The sequence below is a fragment of the Rhinopithecus roxellana genome, chromosome 2, assembly GCF_007565055.1.
Source record: "Rhinopithecus roxellana isolate Shanxi Qingling chromosome 2, ASM756505v1, whole genome shotgun sequence".
In the NCBI taxonomy this organism is placed as follows: domain Eukaryota; kingdom Metazoa; phylum Chordata; class Mammalia; order Primates; family Cercopithecidae; genus Rhinopithecus; species Rhinopithecus roxellana.
In genome coordinates, this window is record NC_044550.1 from 103207516 (window position 1) to 103233862 (window position 26347).

The following is a 26347-nucleotide window of genomic DNA, read 5'->3' on the forward strand; positions in this document are numbered from 1 at the left end:
ATTGAGTGCCAAGAAAGATTATGCATAAACAAACATGATCATTTAAATCAGCCTGGCCGGGCGCGGTGGCTCAAGCCTGTAATCCCAGCACTTTGGGAGGCCAAGACGGGCGGATCACGAGGTCAGGAGATCGAGACCCTCCTGGCTAACACGGTGAAACCTCGTCTCTACTAAAAAAAAATACAAAAAAGTAGCCGGGCGAGGTGGTGGGCGCCTGTAGCCCCAGCTACTCGGGAGGCTGAGGCAGGAGAATGGCTTAAACCTGGGAGGCGGAGCTTGCAGTGAGCTGAGATCCGGCCACTGCACTCCAGCCTGGGCGACAGAGTGAGACTCTGTCTCAAAAAAAAAAAAAAAAAAATCAGCCTATATTCCAAGGCAGGAGCCTCATAATAGAGAACAGTTATAACTGACCACATTATTGACTTGGCATTTATATGTCAAAACGGAAGAGGGTAGAATGGGCTGTACTATTTCCTGGCCCCCATTTCTCACATATTGAACCCAATGCCTGGCTCAATATGCATTCTCTGTTGACCCCTGAAGGCCCTTGACTTTTAAGATCCTCTTAATGGAAGAAATTTAGTTTGGATGGTAAGAAAAACCTTTTAAAATACATCTATATCTGCATTAATGTGTTAATATATATTTACATGAATCTCACAATTTGTTAAATACAAACTCTAGAAACAAATCCAAGGTATTGATTAGGCCAAAACTTCCAAGCTAAAGGAAGGACTTTGGTCCACTAGGAAACCCCTGAGCAAAGAGAATAAGTGATTTGTTGAATAGTGTTTTCCTGCATGGCATCCCTGCCACAGGTCTGGACCCCAGGGTAGCTTCTTTTCCTCACCCCTTATACCTCCAACCTTGAGTCTCTCTCATCCAGCCATCATCAAAGCACTGTTTGCAGTGAATGTGCCATATGTTACACAACTCACAGATTTGTAGGAGAAACTACAAAATCATGACGCACTGGCATCCTAAAGAAAGGGGGTTGTTTCTGGGCCCTTGTCCCCAAGCTGGGTCATTGGCCCCCAGACTCCACACTTGCTAACTTGCCAAACTCTTGGTTCCCAAGACAAACACTGTCAAAGTACCGCAGTATTAATTAATAAGCATTTTCACTTTCTCCATAGTTTTCTGAAAATACAAAAACCCACTAGGGTGTTTAATTTATATTCCTAAAGTAGTTCATTTGCCTCCCTGGAAGGGTACAACTCAATCTCATTTTAGGAGTTTACACTTTTTCCCTTAAGCCATCTCTCTATAAACTATCATGGCAATGCTTTGTACACATCGTTTTGTTAGAAATAAATTCAGCCTTATAAAATGTCCTCATTAGAAATTCTTTTTATGCCAAGGATGATTCTAAAATATTTTATATACCTTCTCATTGCTTTTATGAAACAGTTGTATTACAGACCACTCCTTACTTCTGAGCTTGCAAAGTCAGTCAAAGGGTAGTTGCATTTCATATCTAAAATGTGACAGAGCCTTTTTATGGTGCATCACATACCCCCAGATACAGAAGAAAATATCTGGAGTTGTTCCTATGGAACTTTTTCCTTCAGTATTTAGCCTAGATGACATTAAAATAACCATTTTAGTTCAACATGCCCAGAATTGATCTTCCAAAGAAAATATTAAAATGACTCTAAACTCATTCAGAAACTCAAAGATAAACATAAACAGCTGCTAAATGTCTTACCAGCCAGTCTGAGATTCATTTCAATTACCCAACAAAAGGTGCCTCAGGTGTATTAGAGCACTTTCAAGTTAAATTTTATGTCTATTAGATATAATAAGCCTAGGGGCAAGTATGAATACCTTCCAGTTATTACTTCCTTTATGTCTGATGGCATTTTCCTAATTCCCTGTTTAATTTTATTTTAGTTGTTATAGGTAGTTGTAAAGTGAGCAAGCTGTAACACTTTACATGGCATCCAGTACCTGTGGTAAGGTCAGTTTGACTTCCTATTGAAATCTTTTTAATGTTGAGACAGTTTTTCAAAGTTTTCTATTTTTCTGGTTGCCATTTTTCCCTAACAAGAAACATGAAATATAATCTAAACACTCTAATGCTTCTAACACATCAATCTATATTAAGCAAGTCAATTTGCTCCCATACAAGAGGTATTTGTACAGAAAGTTTCAAAATAAAACACCTCTCCATACAGTTCTCAAGTCCTTCACCCAAATCCTAATAACAATATTATTGTGAGCCTTCAGAGTGTATACACACATCAACTTTAGAGCTATAAGTATTTGATTTTTGGTTCCAAGATGGCCGAATAGGAAGAGCTGCAGTCTACAGCTCCCAGTGTGAGGGACGCAGAAGATGGGCAGTATCTGCATTTCCAACTGAGGTACCAGGTTCATGTCATTGCAACTTGTTGGACAGTGAGTGCACCCCATGGAGTGTGAACCAAAGCAGGGCAGGGCATCACCTCACCTGGGAAGTGCAAGGGGTAAGGGAATTCCCTTTCCTAGCCAAAGGAAGCCATGACAGATGGTACCGGGAAAACTGGGACACTCCCACCCTAATACTGCGCTTTTCCAACAGTCGCAGCAAATGGCACACCAGGAGATTATATCCCACACCTGGCTCACCAGGTCCCACACCCACAGAGCCTTGCTCAGTGCTAGCACAGCAGTCTGAGATCCAACTGTGAGACAGCAGCGAGGCTGGGGAAGGGGTGTTGCCATTGCTGAAGCTTGACTAGGTAAACAAAGCGGCCTGGAAGCTCGAACTGGTTGGAGCCCATCGCAGCTCAATGAGGCCTGCCTGCCTGCCTCTGTAGACTCCACCTCTGGGGGCAGGACATAGCTGAAGAAAAGGCAGTAGAAACTTCTGCAGACTTAAACGTCCCTGACAGCTTTGAAGAGAGCAGTGGTTCTCCCAGCACAGAGTTTGAGATCTGAGAATGGACAGACTGCCTCCTCAAGTGGGTCCCTGACCCCCAAGTAGCCTAACTGGGAGACACTACCCAGTAGGGGCAGACTGACACCTCATACAGCCAGGTGGCCCTCTGAGATGAAGCTTCCAGGAAGCATAAGGCAGCAACATTTGCTGTTCTGCAATATTTGCTGTTCTGCGGCCTCCACTGGTGACACCCAGGCAAACAGGGTCTGGAGGGGACCTCCAGCAAACTCCAACAGACCTGCAGCTGAGGGTCCTGACTGTTAAAAGGAAAACTAACAAATCAGAAAGGAATAACATCAACAAAAAGGACATCCACACCAAAACCCCATCTGTAGGTCACCATCATCAAAGACCAAAGGTAGATAAAACCACAACGATGGGGAGAAACCAGAGCAGAAAAGCTGAAAATTCTAAAATCAGAGTGCTTCTTCTCTCCAAAGGATCACAGCTCCTCACCAGCAATGGAACAAATCTGGATGGAGAATGACTTTGACGAGTTGGCAGAAGTAGGCTTCAAAAGATCAGTAATAACTAATTTCTCAGAGCTAAAGGAGGATGTTCAAACCCGTCGCAAGGAAGCTAAAAACCTTGAGAAAAGATTAGATGAATGGCTAACTAGAATAAACAGCATAGAGAAGACGTTAAATGACCTGATGAAGCTGAAAAACATGGCATGAGAACTACGTGATGCATGCACAAGCTTCAGTAGTGAATTCGATCAAGTGGAAGAAAGGATATCAGTGATTGAAGATCAAATGAATGAAATGAAGCAAGAATAGAAGTTGAGGGAAAAAAAAGAGTAAAAAGAAATAACAAACCCTCCAAGAAATACGGGACTATGTGAAAAGACCAAATCTGTGTTTGATTGGTGTACCTCAAAGTGACAGGGAGAATGGAACCAAGTTGGAAAACACTCTTCAGGATATTATCCAGGAGAAATTCCCCAACCTAGCATGGCAGGCCAACATTCAAATTCAGGAAATACAGAGAATGCCACAAAGATACTCCTTGAGAAGAGTAACTCCAAGACATATAATTGTCAGATTCACCACAGTTGAAATTAAGGAAGAAATGTTAAGGGCAGCCCTCTAGAGAGAAAGGTCAGGTTACCCACAAAGGAAAGCCCAACAGACTAACAGCGGATCTCTCAGAAGAAACTCTATAAGCCAGAAGAGAGTGCGGGCCAATATTCAACATTCTTAAAGAAACAACTTTCAACCCAGAATTACATATCCAGACAAACTAAGCTTCATAAGTGAAGGACAAATAAAAGCCTTTACAGACAAGCAAATGCTGAAAGATTTTGTCACCATCAGGCCTGCCTTACAAGAGCTCATGAAGGAAGCACTAAACATGGAAGATCAACTGGTACCAGCCACTGCAAAAACATGCCAAATTGTAAAGATCATCAATGCTAGGAAGAAACTGCATCAACTAATGAGCAAAATAACCAACTGACATCATAATGACAGGATCAAATTCATGCATAACAATATTAACCTTAAATGTAAATGGGCTAAATGCCCCAATTAAAAGACACAGACGGGCAAATTGGATAAACAGTCAAGACCCATCAGTGTGCTGTATTCAGGAAACCCATCTCACCTGTAGAGACACACATAGGCTCAAAATAAAGGGATAGAGGAAGATCTACCAAGCTAATAGAAAACTAAAAAAGCAGGGTTTGCAATACTAGTCTCTGATAAAACAGACTTTAAGCCAACAAAGATCAAAAGAGACAAAGAAGGCCATTACATAATGTTAAAGGGATCAATTCAACAAGAAGAGCTAACTATCCTAAATATATATGCACCTAATACAGGCACATCTAGATTCATAAAGGAAGTCCTTAGAGACCTACAAAGAGATTTAGACCCCCACACAATGACAAGAGACTTTAACATACCACTGTTGACATTAGACTGATCAATGAGACAGAAAGTTAACAAGGATATCAAAAACTTGAACACAGCTCAGCACCAAACAGACCTAATAGACATCTACAGAACTCTCTACCCCAAATCAACAGAATATACATTTTTCTCAGAACCACATCAAACTTATTCCAAAGTTGACCACATAGTTGTAATTAAAGCACTCCTCAGAAAATGTAAAAGAACAGAAATTTTAACAAACTGTCCCTCAGACCACAGTGCAATCAAACTAGAACTCAGGACTAAGAAACTCACTCAAAACCGCACAGCTACATGGAAACTGAACAACCTGCTCCTGAATGACTACTGGGTACATAACGAAATGAAGGCAGAAATAAAGATGTTCTTTGAAACCAATGAGAATAAAGAAACAACATACCACAATCTCTGGGACACATTTAAAGCAGTGTGTAGAGGGAAATGTATAGCACTAAATGCCCACAAGAGAAAGCAGAAAAGATATAAAATCAACACCCTAGCATCACAATTAAAAGAACTAGAGAAGCAAGAGAAAACACATTCAAAAGCTAGCAGAAGGCAAGAAATGACTAAGATCAGAGCAGAACTGAAGGACATAGAGACATGAAAAAACCTTCAAAAAAATCAATGAATCCAAGAGCTGGTTTTTCGAAAAGATCAACAAAATAGATAGACTGCTAGCCAGAATAATAAAGAAGAAAAGAGAGAAGAATCAAGTAGATGCAATAAAAAATGATAAAGGGGGTATCACCACTGATCCCACAGAAATACAAACTACCATCAGAGAAAACTATAAATGCCTCTATGCAAATAAACTAGAAAATCTAGAAGAAATGGATAAATTCCTGGACATGCCCTCCCAAGTCTAAACCAGGAAGAAGTCAAATCCCTGAACAGACCAATAACAAGGTCTGAAATTGAGTCAGTAATTAATAGCCTATCAACAAAAAAAGTCCAGGACCAGATGTATTCCCAGCCTAATTCTACCAGAAGTACAAAGAGGAACTGGTACCATTCCTTCTGAAACTATTCCAATTAATAGAAAAAGAGGGACTCCTCCCTAACTCATTTTATGAGGCCAGCATCATCCTGACACCAAAGCCTTGCAGAGACACAACAAAAAAAGAGAATTGTAGACCAATATCCCTGACGAACATCGATGCAAAAATCCTTAATAAAATACTGGCAAACTGAATCCAGCAACACATCAAAAGTTTATCCACCACAATCAAGTTGGCTTCATGCCTGGAATGCAAGGCTGGTGCAGCATATGCAAATCAATAACCAAAGACAAAAACCACATGATTATCTCAATAGATGCAGTAAAGGCCTTCGAAAAATTCAACAGCCCTTCATGCTAAGAACTCTCAATAAACTAGGTATTGATGGGACGTATCTCAAAATAATGAGAGCTATTTATGACAAACCCACAGCCAATATTATACTGAATGGGCAAAAACTGGAAGCATTCCCTTTGAAAACCGGCACAAGACAGGGATGCCCATCTCTCTCAGCACTCCTATTCAACACAGTGTTAGAAGTTCTGGCCAGGGCAATCAGGCAGGAGAAAGAAATAAAGGTATTCAATTAGGAAAAGAAGAAGTCAAATTGTCCCTGTTTGCAGATGACATGACTGTATATTTAGAAAATCCCATCGTCTCAGCCCAAAATCTCCTTAAGCTGATAAGCAACTTCAGCAAAGTCTCAGGATACAAAATCAATGTGCAAAAATCACAAGCATTCCTATATACCAATAACAGACAGAGAGCCAAATCATGAGTGAACTCCCATTCACAATTGCTTCAAAGAGAATAAAATATCTAGGAATCCAACTTACAAGGGATGTGAAGGACTTCTTCAAGGTGAACTACAAACCACTGCTCAGCGAAATAAAAGAGGCCACAAACAAACGCAAGAACATTTCATGCTCACGGCGAGGAAGAATCAATATTGTGAAAATGGCCATACTGCCCGAGGTAATTTATAGATTCAATGCCATCCCCATCAAGCTACCAATGACTTTCTTCACAGAATTGGAAAAAACTACTTTAAAGTTCATATGGAACCAAAAAAGAGCCCGTATAGCCAAGGCAGTCCTAAGCAAAAAGAACAAAGCTGGAGGCATCATGCTACCTGACTTCAAACTATACTACAAGGCTATAGTAACCAAAACAGCATGGTACTGGTACCAAAACAGAGATATAGTCCAATGGAACAGAACAGAGCCCTCAGAAACAATACCACACATCTACAACCATCTGATCTTTGACAAACCTGACAAAAACAAGAAATGGGGAAAGGATTCCTTATTTAATAAATGGTGCTGGGAAAACTGGCTAGCCATATGTAGAAAGCTGAAACTGGATCTCTTCCTTACACCTTATACAAAAATTAATTCAAGATGGATTAAAGACTTAAATGTTAGACATAATACCATAAAAACCCTAGAAGATAACCTAGGCAATACCATTCAGGACATAGGCATGGGCAAGGACTTCAAGACTAAAACACCAAAAGCAATAGCAACAAAAGCCAAAATAGACAAATGGGATCTAATTAAACTAAAGAGCTTCTGCACAGCAAAAGAAACCAACATCAGATTGAACAGGCAACCTACAGAATAGGAGAAGAAATTTGCAATCTACCCATCTGACAAAGTGCTAATATCCAGAATCTACAAAGAACTTAAACAAATTTACAACAAAAAGTCAAACAACCCCATCAAAAAGTGGGCAAAGGATATGAACAGACATTTTTCAAAAGAAGACATTTATGCAGCCAACAGAAACATGAAAAAATGCTCATCATCACTGGCCGTTAGAGAAATGCAAATCAAAACCACAATGAGATACCATCGCACACCAGTTAGAATGGCAATCATTAAAAAGTCAGGAAACAACAGGTGCTGGAGAGGATGTGGAGAAACAGGAACACTTTTACACTGTTGGTGGGACTGTAAACTAGTTCAACCATTGGGGAAGACAGTGTGGAGATTCCTCAAGGATCTAAAACCAGAAATACCATTTGACTCAGTCATCCCATTCATGAGTATATACCCAAAGGTTATAAGTCATGCTGCTATAAAGACACATGCACACGTATGCTTATTGAGGCACTATTCACAATAGGAAAGACTTGGAACCAACCCAAATGTCCATTGGTGATAGACTGGATTAAGAAAATGTGGCACATATGCACCATGGACTACTATGCAGCCATAAAAATGGATGAGTTCGTGTCCTCTGTAGGGACACAGATGAAGCTGGAAACCATCATTCTGAGCAAACTATTGCAAGGACAGAAAACCAAACACCACATGTTCTCACTCATAGGTGGGAATTGAACAATGAGAACACTTGGACACAGGGTGGGGCACATCACACACCAGGGCCTGTCATGGGGTTGGGGACGGATAGCATTAGGAGAAATACCTAATTTAAATGACAAGTTAATGGGTGCAGCACACCAACATGGCACATGGCATATGTAACAAAACCTCCACATTGTGCACATGTACCCTAGAACTTAAAGTATAATTTAAAAATAATAATAAATAAAGTTTGATTTTTATATTCGACATCAAGGTCAGCAACCTATAACACATAAGGCCAACAGAAGTTACCCAGTACTCCGTTTTCCTCTCCAAACAGCTGAGAATACATATAATGCCATCCTTCCCCCAACACACACATTCACAGACCTACATGTTATGATTTGCCCTGAATCCTCTCATGGACACCAACATGTGGATACGCATCAACCACCTCATGTAACCCCCCAGCATACCAGAAAAATAGGCTGTCCACTAGGTAGACTATATCGTGTAATCACCATTCTTGAGCACCTATAATGTGCCTCCTCCAGATGCTGTATTATTTAATTTGGTCCTTACAATCACCTATGAAGTAGATACATTACCCCAACTTTATGGAAGATGACAATGAGACACAGAAATTGGTGGCAACCTGCCCAATTGAAGCTGGGGTCACTGTGCCACACTGTGAATGTGTATCAACTTTTCCTAGAGATAGAAATAATTTACAAACACCGTTATAAACACTTAAGAGTCTTTACATTTTTTATTTTGGTGAAAACATATTCATATCAAATATTGCTTTTAAAAACCTAACAAAAAATTTAAAACTAGGTATCTCTTTGATTCTTTGAAGTATTTATTGCAATGCTGTTCATTTGAGTAGCATTTGACTGAGTGATTGTCTTAAAGTGCACCCTTGGCCCTCCTAGAAGCCCAAACCCTCACTGTTCATGAAAAGAGTTTTTAAATGTGGATTATTTGACTTGCAAGAAGACAGAAACCCACCACATTTTAACTTAGAAGAAAGGAAGAATTCAGGAGAAAGCTCACGGAAACAGTGCAAAAGTCGGGAAAATGGATGAGTCTCTTGACCTGAGGACCTCAAATGCTGCTAGGACCTTTTCTCTGCATGTCTCCCCACCATGCCTCTCTGTGTCTGCTTCATTTCCTCTCCTGGACTCTCCTCCTGCCCCTCAGGCATGGCCACTGAAAGCTCTCAGGCTTTCATTTTCTGCTTCACCACCAGAGAGGTAGTTCCAGCCGGCATGATGAAACCTCAGAGAAGGACTTCAATTCACCTGGCCTGAGTCATGTTCCCACCCCTGCCATCAGGATGTGGCAAGATTGACAGTCCAAGTGAGGGGCAAAGGAAAATCCTGTTTGAATATTTCTGTAAAAGAAGGAAGTTTCTGTTCCACTTCAGAAAGTCAGTTTTTTTTTAATGTTTTTTAAAACTTTGATTATATTTTTGGCAGATGGTGAATCCAGAAAATCTAAGCAATAAACTCAAATTCTGGAGACATATGGAAATATGGTAAAAAGCAGGTGCTTTGCCTCTGATGTAAATTCTAAGCTGAAGAATAATGAATTAAGGGAAATGACAGGTTAGGTCCTTAATTACATTTTACCCAAAGAAGCACTCTTCAGATGTTCAAATCCAGGTTTTTCTCCCGAAGACTTAAAGTTTTGAATAAACATTAAGTGATACATGTAAGTTCCATTCCCCACCCCCAAATCACTGCTTTTAAGGCTGCTTAATGTTATTGTAGAAATTAACACTTTCTTAAAAGTAGTGATCCCGTGAACAATGTAACCTCTGAAGCTCTTCTGCTACCACTCAGACCTCTAGAAGCTCATTAAATGCAAGATTGACCACATTTTTTATACTGACACAATAGAGCATTTCTGACTTGTAAAAAATCCCGAGCAGGTTAACTCAAGAAACTAGGGAATTTTCCCCTGGAAATAAAACCATCATATTCTCATTAAAGACTGCAAACACATTTCTAATTTCTACTTTTATTTAATTGGATCAACAAATAGAAAAGGAGGATCAGGACAAGTCAAAATAAGTTTTTCTTTTTTTCTCACTATCTCAAAGAATAACCTCAAAATCCAGATTTCTAGGAATAGAGGAAAGCAATGCTTTCTGGGAAGTGTATCTTCCCAAAGTTACCCTTTTTAGATCCAAAAGGTGTAGTTTTTAATTACATCTAGCCCAGAAAAGTAGTTTAATGATAGACATAGCCCTTTTCAAAATCTATATCCCAAAGCTTTTCAGGTTAACAATATTTTAATTTGTAGATAGATGGTAAAGCGCTTGACTGTCTAGTCTTAAGAATTTTTTCAACCTTACCCTGCCTAAGCCATACCATACAATTAGAAAGTTATTTTCCGGTCCTAGAAATTTAATTATTTATTTATATAGAGAGTGCTGTATTTTCAACATTACTCATTAATTTATAATAAACCACTCGTGAATGAAGATAAGCTCAAAAAAGCTTATTCCCTTGAAATTTACATTTGAATGTACTATGGTCGTAGCTGTTTTTTTTTTTAATGGCAGCTGGCTAGAGTGAGATATCATTAAGTAAGTCAGTTGTCTGGAATTAACCTCACTTTATATTAATAAACCAATAACTCATTCATTCAGTCAGTCAACAAATACCTACAAAGTGCCATGTGTCAGGCACTGTTATAGGTGCCAAGGATACATCACTTAATGAATATAATAAATAAGTAAGGTATCTACTGAGTTAGAAGGTGTGAGAACACAGGCAGAAAAGGGTGATGTGTACTCAGAGTGTAGGATGAACCAAAAGGATTTGGAGTTACGACTTGAAGGAGATGAGGGAATTAGCCATGTGGAGTTCTGCAAGAAGACAATTCCAGGCAGAAGAAACAGCCAAGATTAAAGCCCTAGGGTGACAGAGTATGTGGCTTGTAGGATGAACAGAAAAGAAGCCAGAATAGCTTGGGCAGAAGGAGGGAAGTAAAGAATCATAGGAAACAAGATTAGAGAGAAAGCCAATTTTGGAGCTGAATTTTTTTTTTTTTTTTTTTTTTTTTTGAGATGGAGTTTTGCTCTGTTGCCCAGATTGAAATGCAGTGGTGGGATCTCAGCTCACTGCAAGCTCCGCCTCCTGAGTTCATACCACTCTCCTGCATCAGCCTCCTGAGTAGCTGGGACTACAGGCGCCCACCACCACGACTGGCTAATTTTTTTGTATTTTTGGTAGAGACGGGGTTTCACCATGTTAGCCAGGATGGTCTGGGTCTCCTGACCTCATGATCTGCCCGCCTTGGCCTCCCAAAGTGCTGGGATTACAGGCTTGAGCCACCACACCCGGCCTGAATGCTTTTAATAAATACTTTTTTGAGTATTTGAATTATCATTTCCATAAAGCGTATTATGCTTCATCTTATACCTGATCATAATGCTCCCTTGTTATCCTCCTTATAACCAGTTTCTTACTGAAACTAATTTGATAGTTCATGTGACCAGTATAATTGTATTATTCTACTGAATTTAACATTCTCTATGTCCAAATTTCAGGTTGTGACTGATACTGAAAATTGTTTTAAAAATAAGACATTTAATTATTCCATCAGTTTGAACTACATTATGATAAAAGAAAAAATGCCAGCCCAGGCACAGTGGCTCATGCCTATAATCCCAGCACTTTGGGAAGCCAAGGCAGGTGGATGACTTGAGGTCAGGAGTTCAAGACCAGCCTAGCCAACATGGTGAAACCTGTCTCTACTAAAAATACAAAGATTAACTGGGTGTGGCGGTGGGCCTCTATAATCCCAACTATTCGGAAACCTGAGGCAGGAGAATGGCTTTAACCTTGGAAGCAGAGGTTGCAGTGAGCCATGATTGCCCACTGCACTCCAGCCTGGGCAACAGAACAAGACCCTGTCTCAAAAAAAAAAATAAAGCAAAGAAAAAATGTATGTATTCATTCATAGGTAAAATAACATTTCTTCAAAATATTTATGCTATCAAAAGAAGACACATTATTTGCAAATGTAAAATATTTCTCTAAGAGTTAAATACTAAAGTATGGCGATATGGTTTGACCGTGTCCCCAACCAAATCTCAACTTCAATTGTATCTCCCAGCATTTTCATATGTTGTGGGAGGAACCCAGGGGGAGGTAATTGAATCATGGGGGCTGGTCTTTCCCAGGTTATTCTCAGATAGTGAATAAGTCTCACTAGATCTGATGGGTTTATCAGGGGTTTCCACTTTTGCTTCTTCCTTTTTCTCTTGCCACCACCATGTAAAAAGTGCCTTTCACCTCCTGTCATGATTCTGAGGCCTACCCAGCTATGTGCATCTGTAAGTCCAATTAAACCTCCTTTTCTTCCCAGTTTCAGGTATGTCTTTATCAGCAGCATGAAAACAGACTAATACATAAGGCCTACCAATTTTTTTAGACTATCATCACATCATACTACAAAAAATGTCTTTTAAAAATATAATCCATATCTTTCAGAACAAATATAGAATTTGATATCTGCCACATTAGTGTGCTTTCCCAATGAATCATGTTCCCGCACTAATACCTAAGCCATCTACTGTATCAGAATGTGAATGCTTCTACTGAAATGTGCAGTTATTGGAAGACAAAGAAAAAAAAAGTTGTGCATAGTGATATCCAGTAGATAGAGACAAAAACAATTCAAGATCAGAGATAGTGGAAGCAGTGTGCTATAGTAAAAGTAAGGGGGCCCTGAGGTTGTGTAAAGCTACACTAAATTAGAAAAGCCTTAGGGGCTTCCACATAAGTAGGAGCACTAAGTATAATTGAAGGAAGAAGCCACTGTACTCATCTACTTCACAAATATTTATTGTCTTCTATGTGCTGAACCCTTCAATAGTAGCTGGAGATAGAGCAGTGAAAAAGTCATGGAATTTATAGTCCAATGAGGGAAGGCAGATGCTAAGCAAATCATACAGGAGCACTCAAAGAAATCACTTCATTGCAGTTATCCTAAGTGCTATTGTTAGAGTGGGCAGATAGCTAAACATGAGCAGGATGAGGAGCCCCTGAGGAAATGGAGATCTGGAAAAACCTAACACCTCAGAGATCACCGAAAACAAGTAGACTAGTTATAAACAGAGAGGAGGAGAAATATCTATGCGGGAAGGTCCGCTCCTTAAGATACCCAGTAATCGTCTCTTTGCAGTTAATCTGTCAGGATGTAGCTAGGTGCATGCTCACAAGGAGGGGATGAGGGTCTATTAGTCTGTTTTTACACTGCTGATAAAGATATACCCAAGACTGGGCAATTTACAAAATAAAGAGGTCTAATGGACTTACAGTTTTACATGACTGGGAAGGTCTCAGGATCATGGCAGAAAGCAAGAAGGAGCAAGTCACATCTTACATGGTGGCAGGGAAGAGAGAACTTGTGCAAGGGAATCACTCCTTATAAAACCATCAGCTCTCATAAGACTTATTCACTATCATGAGAACAACACTGGAAAGACCCAACCCCATGATTCAGTTACCTCCCACCAGGTCCCTACTGTGTCTGGAATTGATAGGTTCTTGGTCTCGCTGACTTCAAGAAGAAAGCGGCGGACCCTCACAATGACTGCTGCAGTTCTTAAATGTGGTGTGTCCAGAGCTTGTTCCTTCAGATGTTCAGATTTGTCTGCAGTTTCCTCCTTCTGATGGGTTTGTGGTCTTGCTGGCTTCAAGAGTGAAGCTGCAGACCTTCGCGGTGACTGTTACAGCTCTTAAAAGCAGCCTTGACCCAAAAAGTGAGCAGCAGCAAGATCTATTGTAAAGAGCAAAAGAACAAACCTTCTACAGCAGAGAACAGGGCCCTGGTAGGTTGCCACTGCTGGCTGGGCAGCCTGCTTTTATTCCCTTATCTGACCCCACCCACATCCTGCTGATTGGTCCATTTTACAGAGAGCTGGTTGGTCCATCTTACAGAGAGCTGATTGGTCCATTTTGACAGAGTGCTGATTGGTGTGTTTACAATCCTTTAGCTAGACACAGAGTGCTAGACAGAAAAGTTCTCCAAGACCCCACTAGGTTAGCTAGATACAGAGTACTAATTGGTTTATTAACAAACCTTGAGCTAGACATAGGGTGCTGATTGGTGTATTTACAATCCCTTAGCTAGACATAAAGGTTCTTCAAGTCCCCACTAGATTAGCTAGATACAGAGTACTGATTGGTGTATTTACAAACCTTGAGCTAGACACAGGGTGCTGACTGGTGTATTTACAATCCCTTAGCTAGACATAAAGATTCTCCAAGTCCCTACTAGACTCAGGAGCCCAGCTGGCTTCACCTAATGGATCCCACACTGGGGCTGCAGGCGGAGCTGCCCGCCAGTCCGGAGCTGCCTGCCTGCACTCTTCAGGCCTTGGACGGTCAATGGGACTGGGAACGGCAATGCAGGTGGCAGTGCTCCTTAGGGAGGCTCCGGCCGTGCAGGAGCCTAAGGCTGGCGGGGGAGGCTTGGGCATGGTGGGCTGCAGGTCCCGAGCCCTGCCCCATGGGGAGGCAGCTGAGGCCAGGCAAGAATTCAAGCACAGCGCTGGCAGGCTGGCACTACTGGGGGACTCGGCACACCCTCTGCAGCTGCTGGCCCGGGTGCTAAGCCTCTCGCTGCCCTGGGCGGGGGCATCTGTGGGCAGCTCCGAGTGTGGGGCCTGCTGAGCCCATGCCCACCCGGAACTAGTGTTGGCCTGCGAGCACCGTGCCAGCCCCATTTCCCACCCACGCCCCTCCCTCCACACCTCCCGGCAAGCAGAGGTAACTAGCTCTGGCCTTGGCCAGCCCAGAGAGGGGCTCCCACAGTGCTGTGGTGGGCTGAAGGGCTCCTCAAGTACTGCCAGAGTGGACACTGAGGCCAAGGAGGCGCCCAGAGCGAGGGCTGCTAGCATGTTGTCACCTCTCACTACCACTACACTTGGGAATTGTGGGAGCTACAATTCAGGATGAGATTTGGGTGGGGGCACAGGAAACGGTATCAGAGGGCAGAGACATTCCTAAGAAATATGCAAGTACAGTAAGTATAGATCTGACCTCTATACAACCGTCCTGGGATGGTGCTAATGAACAATGCAGCCACTAGGTAGACTTAGTATCCAACACTGCCTCATGCATGCACACCAAGGGGAGTATATGAGTCTGTTTTCACACTGCTGATAAAGACATACCCAAGACTAGGGCAAGTAACAAAAGAAAGAGGTTTAAATGAATTTACGGTTCCACATGGCTAGGGAGGCCTCACTATCATGGCGGAAGGCAAGGAGGAGCAAGTCACATCTTACTTGAATGGGAGCAGGCAAAAAGAGCTTGTGCAGGAAAACTCCCCCCTTACAGTAACCATCAGATGCATGAGGCTTACTCACTACCACAAGAACAGCACAGGAAAGACCTGCCCACATGATTCAATTACCTTCCCACCAGGTCCCTCACACAACACCTGGGAATTCAAGATGAGATTTGTGTGGGGACAGAGCAAAACCATACTGGGGAGGGTCCCACAAGCCTGGGGTGGGAACTAGGCAGGGAAAGGTCAGGGACTTAAGGCAGAAGCGGGAAAACCATACAAAGAAAAAAGGTGATGACTTAAGACAGAGGTGAAAACTTCAAGAAAAAATCCAATGCAGAACTCTCAGGGTGTGCCTGGCCCACTCTCTTTCAGCAGCCCGCTCTGCCTTATCTTTCAGAGTGTCCTGTCCCTTTAAATAAACTCTCTGCTCCCTTTTTCCCTTCAAGTAAAGCTTTCTGCTGTCTTTGAACTGGCCAAAACCTTTATCCCAAGACTATTAAGGACTGAGGATTCCCGCACTTCCGGGCAACACTATCTCCCCTTGAAAGAAGGCTCCATGTCCTCAAACCTTTAAGTGGGTCACACATTAGAGCTTCAGTCTGGTGACAGATGCCTGGCTAGTGAGTGTTCACTACGTATTTGTTCACTTAACGAAGTATGTGAATGAGAAGCACAGGATACAGTGAGAGCATGAAACAGGGAATCCCAACCAAATCTGGGGGCTCAGTGTGAGTTAAGCTGAAATCTGGAAAATAAAAAGGAGAAGACAAGGAATAGGAAAGAAGGAAAGGGAACAGGAGAAGGTGGGAGAAATTTCTTTGGAGAAAACAACTGATGGCAGCAAGCTCTGAGGAGGGAAACCTGATCCTTCCTAAGGAATTAAAAGTAGCTCTGACCAGGGGAGTGGGAGGGTAGTGACTGAGAGACAAGTAGGCAAAGGCCAGATCCTGCAAGGTCTTGGAACCTTTATGGAAGAGTTGTAACTTTGCCCTAAGAGCAATAGAAAACCACTGAAGGATTTTGATAGAGGAATGGTATGCTCAGATATATGTTTTTTGTTTTTGTTTGTTTTTTTTCCGAGACAGAGTTTCGCTCTGTCGCCCAGGCTAGAGTGCAGTGGTGCAGTCTCCCCTCACAGCAAACTCTGCTTCCCGGTTCACGCCATTCTCCTGCCTCAGCCTCCGAGTAGCTAGGACTGCAGGCGCCCACCACCAAACCTGGCTAATTTGTTTGTATTTTTATTAGAGACGGGGTTTCACCATGTTAGATGGTCTCTGTCTCCTGACCTCGTGATCCTCCTCCTCAGTCTCCCAATGTGCTGGGATTACAGGCATGAGCCATTGCGCATGGCCTTTTTTTTTTTTTTTTTTTTAAGTGATCACAGGGGCAGTATATAGGGAAAAAGATAAATCCTAGGATTCTATCGTTTTCTCAACACTGAATTTAGAATTTAAAAAGTCTGCCCAGGAGTTTCTTGAATTTGACTTAACTACACAGAGAAACTTCTGAGGAGAAGAATTTTAAGAACCAGGATGAGGTTATCGATAGAAGACAGGAATTTTGATTCTTTGGAAATGGTGGTAGACAGAACTCTAAGATGACCCTCTTCCTTGGTTTACTCACATGAATATGTCAACATTACATGGTAAAAGAGATTTGACAAATGTAATTAAGGTTATCAATCAGTTCACTTTAAGAAGAGGAGGTGATCATGGTAGGCCTCATCTAATCACATGAGTTTAACCACTGCTGGGACAGAAGGTCTGTGAAGCAAGGAACTGAAAATGGTGTCAGTAAGCTGAGAATGGTCCCCAGTCAGCAGCCATCAAGAAAATGGGGGATCTCAGTCCCACAATTGCAAACTGAATTCTGCCAATAATTCTAAATAAGCTTGAAAGCAGATTCTTCCCCTGAGGCTCCAGGTAAGAGCTCCACCCAGCAGATACCTAGACCTCAGCCTTGTGAGATCCTTGGTGGAGAACCTTGTTGAGCCCTCATGGACTCCTGAGCTACAGAACTGTGATACAGTAAATGTCTGTTGTTTTAAACAACCAAGGATGTGGTCGTGTTATGCACCTACATCTGTAAACACTGTGTTAGAGTGACCCTCTGAGAATAATTAGTTGAAATTTTATTACTGTGTGTCTATTAGGTTGTTTTGGTGTATCTTAAAAAGGAAAGAGTCTTACTTACCCATTTGGGCTGCTATAGCAAAGTGCTGTAGACTGAGTGGCTTATTAATAACCAAAATTTATTTCTCACTGTTCTGGATGCTACAAGTCTGATATCAGAGTGCCAGCATTCTTGGGTTCTGGAGAGGGCTCTCTACCAGGTTGCAGACTGCCAACTACTCATTGTATCTTCACGTGGTAGAAAGACAGTGAGAGAGCTCTCTGGGGTCTCCTTTACTATTTCACTAATTCTATTCTTGAGAACTCTACCCTCATAACTCAATCAGCTCCCAGGACCCCACCTCCGAATACCACCACATTGGAGGTTAAAATTTCAACATATGAGTTTGATAGGGTGCGTGGATACAAACATTCAATCCATAACAGAAAGCAATAATGATTTATTGAACTTTCTATTGTGGCAGTTTTCATTCTGCAAATACTCTCTTAAGAAGCATTTAGTTCACTTGTGCTCACTTTGTAAGTATTTTACAAGATCACATGAAGTGAAGAATAGGTTAAGGCCAGAAAATGTAGGGCCTTGCTCCAGACCTTGACCCCACATCTTGTCCTCACTTATCACCATCTCCTAATCCTGCAGGAAAGATTGGCCACCTCCAGAAGCTAATCAATATTGTCACTTTTTTGTGAAAAATAAAAGGCTCTGCCAACAAATTCCTATCTCCCAGCTGCAGATGATAAGAAAGTTTCTTTGCCTTGACATTTGCTTTATCTTTGACCAATAAGAACTGACATTTGATTATACACTGGACTATTCAACATTCTCCTCCCTCCCATTTTCCACCCCATCACCTGTTGTCGAATTGCTTTTAAATTCTACCTCTTTAAAATGCAGGAATAAGAATTAAAGTAATCTCCCAAATAATTACAGTCACTACATTTGATTAAAAATATCAAAAGAGGCTGAGAAAAAAATGACTATTCATTAGGGTGGAACAACGTCTACAATAAATCCAAAATCTTGGTAATTTAACATTAATAAGAATTTTCTATTGCTTGTCTCACAATTTGGAGGAGGAGGCATGAGTAATTCCTCACCCAGTTTTCAGCAACCCCATCCCCATCCATTTAATGATTCTACCACCTGCTAGGGCCTCAGAAACCCCCTCTGTATCTTCTGCAATTACTCAGTCTCTGAGGGAAAAATATATTATAAATAAGGTAGAGAAAGAAGTCCACTAGTGATTTCTTTCGCCCAGAGGTGATGCACATCACTTCCATTTGCATTCCACTGGCAAGAAACAGCTACATAGTCATATCTAAATACAAAGGAGCTGGGAATTATAACTTGGCTGTGTGCCCAGGAGGAAATGAGCATGGAAATTGCTGAGTCCTAGCTCTGTATCCCATACAATTGAATAAGATGAAAACTATAAGTGATCCATAAACTTTGGTTATCGGTGCTAGTAATTCACCTTTATCATGGATTTAGAAATATGTAGTTCCAATTACTACTGCTGCATAACAAAGCCTAACACCATAAAGCAACTGTTTTATTAAGCTTTTGGATTTTGTGGGCCGCAAATTCAAAAAAAGGCACAGAAGAGATAGCTTGTTTCCACTCTGTGGTATATGGAGTCTCAGGAGGATGATTCAACAGCAAGGGGCTGGAATCACGTAGAGGCATCTTTATTCACAGGGCTGGCAGCTAATGTTGGCCAGCAGATAAAACCCTAAGTAAAGGTATTTACCCAATGTATGACATCTCAGGTGCTTGGACTTTTTCACAATGGTCAATTGTGAAATTCCTCAGAGTCAAATTTCTCACATGGAAGCCCAGAGTTTCAAAAACAAATGCCCCAGAGGACAGGTTATGAGCCTTTTATGACCTATCTTCAACCACTTCTGTTGTACTCTACTGGTCTAAGAATTCATAAGCCCACCCTAATTCAAAGAGAGGAGACATAGACTGATCCCCTAATGGGAAATTGGTTACCAAGGTCACATTGCAGAGGGGTATGTGCAGTGGAAGATATTGTGGTGTCTAATTTTGGAAACTATAATCTCCCACATAATATTATCTTAGAATCACTGAATTTCAGTGTTTGAAAGGACTCCTTACTCTATAGAACAAGAGCCAGCAAACAATAGCCCACTGTCAGTTTTTGTAAGCAGGGTTTAACTGAAATTACACCATGCCTATTTGTTAGCAGATTTGAGGAGTTGCAAAAGATACCATATGACCTATAAAGGCAAAAGTAGTTATTATCTGGCCCTTTACAGAAAGAGTTTGCATAATCTGTAGATACAACATCAATTAAACATGTGGGCACTGAAGGTAAACCACTAGATTTTCAAATCTCAGTTCTGGAAGTGGCCAGTTATGTGGCTTTGAACAAGCTACTCAGCGTCTCTAGGCTGCCATTTTCCCACCTTCATAATTGGGGAAACAGTAAAGTCTGTCATTGAATTGTGAGCATTATATGAAATAATTAATGAAAAGGGCATAATAACCATTCATAAACGCTAACTCATGCTGTCGAATTGCCTTAAAGTATCAGCTAGATCAAATGTCCATTCGAGTCATATGTTTATCCCCAGTGTCATCTGCTGCAGATTTCAACACATCTAGTGATACGGGAAGTCCATTCGATCTTTAATCATTTTATTAGAAATTTCTTCCTACTAGGTTAAAATCTGCCCCCTTATAGCTATATGTGATTAATCCTGGTTCTATCTCTTAAAGGCTCTACAAAACGTCTCTTCCAAATATTAGGTCCTTTGAAAAGGCTATCTCTGAATTTTATCTTCTCAGAACTACACATCTTTAGTTCTTTCAATTGCCTCTCTTAAGACAGAGTTCGCATCACTTTTCCACTTTAAAATTCCCTTTAGAAGGAAATATAAATAGCATTTATCCAGAAATTAGCAAAAGACTTCAGGCCTGAAGATAGATCTATATCGTTTGTCCCTAAATTCTCCATAGTAGTGATGTGTGGAAGAGTTGATTTCTTAAGATCCTGGGACGGGTGTTTGTTGTTGACTTTTTATGTTCAATGTTACATAGCTCCATCCTGTGGAGATCCTTCCAGATGTTCATAATTTACTTTAGACTGTCCACTGCCCTTACCAGCTTTATATCACCCACACATATCTCTGAAGGCTTGATCCAAATCATTAATAAATATTCCATCAAGTTGAAATTAATACTATGAGTAATCCTGAACTCAATTACAGCAACTGAATGTTGCTTTAATAATTGCATTTCTTCCTTCTTGGACTTCCATTGACCTTAATCATGATTTGCTCAACCATTCTCACTTGGGTGTCATTCCTCTTAGTGAAAGAAATTGGAAGCAAATATAAAGGAAATCATAAGCATTTCTCTTTCCCTCTTTCAATATTACACTTCAAATCAAGATATGTATCTGTATTACTCAGGGGTCTCCAAAGAAACAAAACCAAGAGGAGAGAGAGATTAATTTTAAGGAACTGGCTCACATGAGTGTGGAAGCTTGGTAAGTCCACAATCTTCAGAGTAGGTGGGCAAGCTGGAGACCCAGGGATTCTGCTGGCAGAATTCCTTCTTGCTCAGTAGAGGTCAGACTTTGTTCTATTAACACCTTCATACAGTTGGATAAGGCCCATCCATATCATGGAAGGTAATTCACTTTACTCAAAGTCCACTGATTTCAAATGTTAATCGAATGCAAAAAACACCTTCACAGAAAGATCCAGAATAGTGTTTGACCAAATGTCTGGTCGCTGTGGTCCAGCCAAGTTGTGTCATAAAATTAACCATCAGAAGTATCTCTTTTTATAATCATTTCTCTTACAATAAAAATAGCTAAGACTATAGCTTATATGAATCCTGGATTTATGTTTTGATAATTAGTTCTTTTATAATAGATCGTCTGTTATATAAAACCACAATTAAGTGTGCGTCTGTCTGAGAAGGTAGTCATGGTAAAATATAACCATGACTTTTGTTACTAAATATAAAAGTATGGCATCTTGGGCCAGGTGCGGTGACTCATGCCTGTAATCCCAACACTTTAGGAGATTGAGGCAGGCGGATCACCTGAGGGCAGAAGTTCAAGACCAGCCTGACCAACATGGTGAAACCCCACCGCTACTAAAAATACAAAAAATTAGCTGAGCATCGTGGTGGGCGCCTGTAATCTCAGCTACTTGGGCAGCTGAGGCAAGAGAACTGCTTGAACCCAGGAGGTAGAGGTTGCAGTGAGCCGAAATTGAGCCATTCCACAGCAGCCTGGGCAACAAGAGCGAAACTCCATCTCAAAAAAAAAAAAAAAAAAAAAAAGAGAGTACAGCATCTTAACTGATTATTTTCTGTACCTAAGAAAAAGATCAGTTGAGGGGGAGAAATGAGAATGCAACTCTGATTTTTAAGGTTAGCACTGCTACAAGTTTCAGAATGCAGCTTAAAACTTATGCATATGCTTGTGTTCTTTAAAGCATTCACCTATTTTTAAAATTTTGCTTTTTATACGTTAAATTTTTAAATTAGCATTTTAATTTCAAATGTTATTTCTTCAAATGATTTTTACAAGATTATTGAAACAAATATCTATATAAATAAGATGTCTAAGTATGAAATGTGGGTTCAATACAATATTTGTAATGAAATTTTACGAGAATTTTTCTTAAGCCAACATGTTGTCTATAGAAACAAGATTTTATTGAACTACTATTTTAGTTTCGTTTTTTTTTTTTTTTAGTTAAGACAGGGTCTCACTCTGTTGCCCAGGCTGAAGTGCAGTGGTGCAAACATAGGTCACTGCAGCAAGCCATTCTCCCACCTCAGCCTCCCAAGTAGCTGGCGCTGCAGGCGCACACCACCATACCCAGCTAATTTTTGTATTTTTTGAAGAGATGAAGTTTTGTCATGTTGCACAGGCTGGTCGTGACCTCCTGGGCTCAAGCGATCCTCCCTCTTTGGCCTCCCAAAGTACTGGGATTAGAGGCATGAGCCACTGCACTCAGCTGTATTTTGGTTTTAAACTTTTATGAATCTAGATTTTAAAAAACATGGTTTTCTTTTTTGGTTAGCCATTTATAATAAGTAGAACTTATTTATTTAAAGACTTTTAGAGATTTTAAGATGGTTTGTGAGTCCTACTGATAATTCCTTTCTTGTGTGAAATTCACTGCTGTCTTCTGTTCTATTTTTCCCTTTTCAGGTTTGGATGTGTGGAGGAGAAATGTTTGATGTTCCATGTTCCAGAGTTGGTCATATCTACAGGAAGTACGTTCCATACAAAGTTCCATCTGGGACCAGCCTGGCAAGAGTGAGTAACTCAGCATCAGAACAGACTGGGGTCAATATGGCTTTCTGTAACCAGAGTAACCAGCTGTGCCCATGGCATAGGTAATCTAAGGCACAGTCTGAGAAAAGCTCTCCAGTGTATAGAGAGCTTCTGTGCTTCTGAGTCTTATTTCCATTGCTTAAAGAAGTATTAACCATTATGCTATTTCTTGTTACAAATTGTTTCAAAGCATTTTCACATACATTATATTTAATATTCACCATTACCTTCTGAGGTCTGTGTTCTTATCTTTATTTTGTAGATGGGAAAATGAAGTCTGAACTAGGTGGTTGTTCATGCTCACATGAATGCCAAATAGCAGAGTAGGTCTGCGGACCTGGGGCAGCCAGTTCTCTCCACCTACATGGAATGTGGCAGGATCTGTAATAAGTCAGATGGAAAAAGGGGTAAAGGGAGATGGGGAAAGGTGGATGCCCAAACTCTGCCTTCTCTTTTATAATAGGGCCAGCTCTGCCTCAAATTTCTCCCCATCCTCAACATTTCAAAATTGGCTCAGACTAAGACTTTTTTGCAATATTGTTTTGAATAAAACCTTTCTTGTAAACCAGATGCAAAGATGCTGTTCTCTTCTGCCATTTAAATATTTTCATGCATGTTTAGGAAAACAGTCTTACAATGCTGTCTCCAAACAATCCTGACAATTTCTCTGCTTTCCATATTACTTTCTTCAGGGATGGGTCAGTTTTTGTCACCACAATATGTACCTGCTACTGCTCAGAATCCAAATCTAGAAAAAGAGTATTTTATCACACTGCTACCCTAGAAATCAAATCCTGAATTATTCATTTTGGTTCTTTTACTAATAAGGCTGCAAGATACAACTATTTGGATCTTTTACATAAGGCTCACATAACAAGCTTTTGTAAAAATAAATAAACGAATTCACCAGGAATCATTAGAGTATCAGTAACACAAGGTTAGAGCTTTGGTCTGTGTTAGTTACTGCTGTACTCCCAGAACCTAAAACAAGGCTTAGGGAACACTCAGATATTTTTTGAAGAATTAATTAATCAGGAGAGCTAAGAGAGGAAAATGCTGGAGATGTAAGTTGTTACTAAAACTTAAATACTTTTTAATGAGTATAACAAAATTTTACAGCGAATCTTCGTGGGTGGGGGGAGTCGTTCTTCCTTATTCCCTTTCTGAGAGTATTCATCAACTGTCATTTTTCTTTAGTCACATCCACATTCTGTAACAGCAATTAGAGTTCCTAGTAATAACATGACCTTACACACACCTTGAACGGAAATACAAGCTGAGTATCCCTCATCTGAAATGCTTAGGACCAGGAGTGTTTCAGATTTTCAGATTTTTCTCCAGATTTTCAGATATTTTCCAGATTTTGGGATATTTACATACACATAATGAGATATCTTGGGGATGAGACCAAAGTCCAAACACAAAATTCACTTATGTTTCATATACACCTAATATTACATGGCCTGAAGGTAATTTTATACAATATTTTTAATAATTTTGTGCATGAAACCAAATTTGTGTTAGTACTTATGTGTTGAATTTTCTATTTTTGGCACCGTGTTAGCACTCAAAGAGTTTTGGATTTTGGAGCATTTTGTATTTTGTATTTTCAGATTACAGATGCCAACCTGTAGTCATATTCCCCCTTTCCTTAACTAAATTAAAAATTTAATTAGACACCAATAACATATTCCTCTAAGTAGCTGTCAAAATACACTATTTGAAGGGAAAAAGCAGTCACAAAATTATAAAGTAATTAAAGAACTGCATTTGGGTAAGGAAATATGGTTTGATTTAATCATAAGATTTAAGACATATGAATCAGAAAACAAGAGTTCACAGGAAAGTAAATGATGGAGCAATTTAGAGCACATGTCACCAGTCAACCGAGTAGATATAACAAATCATAGCAGTTTAAAATATCCTAAAGATAATAATGCTCTCTCGTGTATCCACTTTCATTCACTCATATGCTCCCCCACTTGTGCTCTGAAAAGAACCATTCACTTACAAGACAATGGGTGTGTGTGCTTGGTTTGTAGTCTAAAGTAGAGTGTAAAAGCTTGTGGAAGAATGTTGTGCTCATCCAAAGGGACCTATTTCAAAAAATAAAACTGTTCATATATTTTCAAGAAAGAGATTAAGTACTACTTCAAGGATTGTCAAACACAGAGAAACTGGGGTTGGCACATAAAACTTCCAGGAAAAAGTGAATACGTATTTAAATGAAAACAAGTCCATAATTCTGAATTTTAATATTTTCCACCCAAATTTTACTTCAGGGCTCATTTTTATTCTTTTCTTTTTCTAAACTGCTAGAGCAATCAGAAAGTCATAAATATTGAAGCTTGACTGTCACTCTGAGGAACATTTTACGGTTTTTTTAAGTTAAAAAAAGTACATTAAAATGAAAAGCAATTCTGATATTTTGTAGGAGCACTTCAACTACCTTGCTACACACTACATTATTACTATATCATCAAAAATGAGGAGAGACTTTATCTATGCTTCAAATGCAGGGCCACGTCTACTCAATTGGTATTTTAATCTTGCAGCCTCATCAGGAAATGGAGACGAAGGTAGAGACTTGACTCCAAAGGCTTGTTTTCTTACTCTACAAAGCTCGTTTAATTCTTCAAAAATGTGCACTTTTCACATTGATGCTTCCAAAAGACTTCCAAAATATTTAAACACACACAGAGACATGCAAATGTCTGAACAACCTGCTGGTTGGTGTATACTATAGAAATGCATTTGTAAAATTAGTTCTTCAGTACCTTCTATTTACCTGGCATTCGAATCTGGTTGGAAGAGACAAGATATCCATATATGAAACCATTAGAGGACAGTAAAAGACAAGTAATTGCTTAAATGTATCATAAGGATATGTATAGGTATAGGGAAGAGGAGGAAAGTAGCACCATAGCTGTGACCTTCTTCAGTCCTCTCAAATTAAAGAACTTGAAAGAGGACCTTCAAGAATATGTCCACTGAATTAACAAGTTTCATGTAACAGTGGTTTCCAAACTCAGTATTAATGATGAGAGCCAATTCCTGGCTAACATTTCACCCCGCCTCCGTGAACTAAGAAAAAGAATAATCCCAAAGCTAAACCTGTTCAACTTAATAACATCTTTTTATGCAGAAACTATAAGCTTTTTTTTTTCATTGAAAAAGATAGAATGCAAGATAGTAAATTTTTGTTAGTGCCCTTATTTGGCAAAAACAAAAATTAACATCACTTTGTCATTTCCCACAAAATGTAAAAACCTAGGACACCGTAACTTACACTTCAGCTTCATCTGGGAATCAGAGTTTTCACTTGTCTTTAATAAACCTAGACAGTTTTACTGAGTCAGCTCAGGGTCTAATGTCAGTATACTGGGACACGGTTGTGGTGTCTTGCCACCAGGAACAAACAG

The 26347-nt window shown here is 40.2% G+C and overlaps 1 protein-coding gene across 2 annotated transcripts in view; it reads left to right on the top strand.

Annotated features, from left to right (window-relative positions):
• Positions 1-26347, top strand: part of GALNTL6 (polypeptide N-acetylgalactosaminyltransferase like 6) — a 1271092-nt gene that overhangs the window by 1138890 nt on the left and 105855 nt on the right. For both annotated transcript variants that reach the window (XM_010363999.2, XM_010364000.1), the window contains one exon: positions 22800-22907. In XM_010363999.2, coding sequence (XP_010362301.1) covers positions 22800-22907 — 108 coding nt within the window. The remainder of the gene's footprint in view (positions 1-22799; positions 22908-26347) is intronic.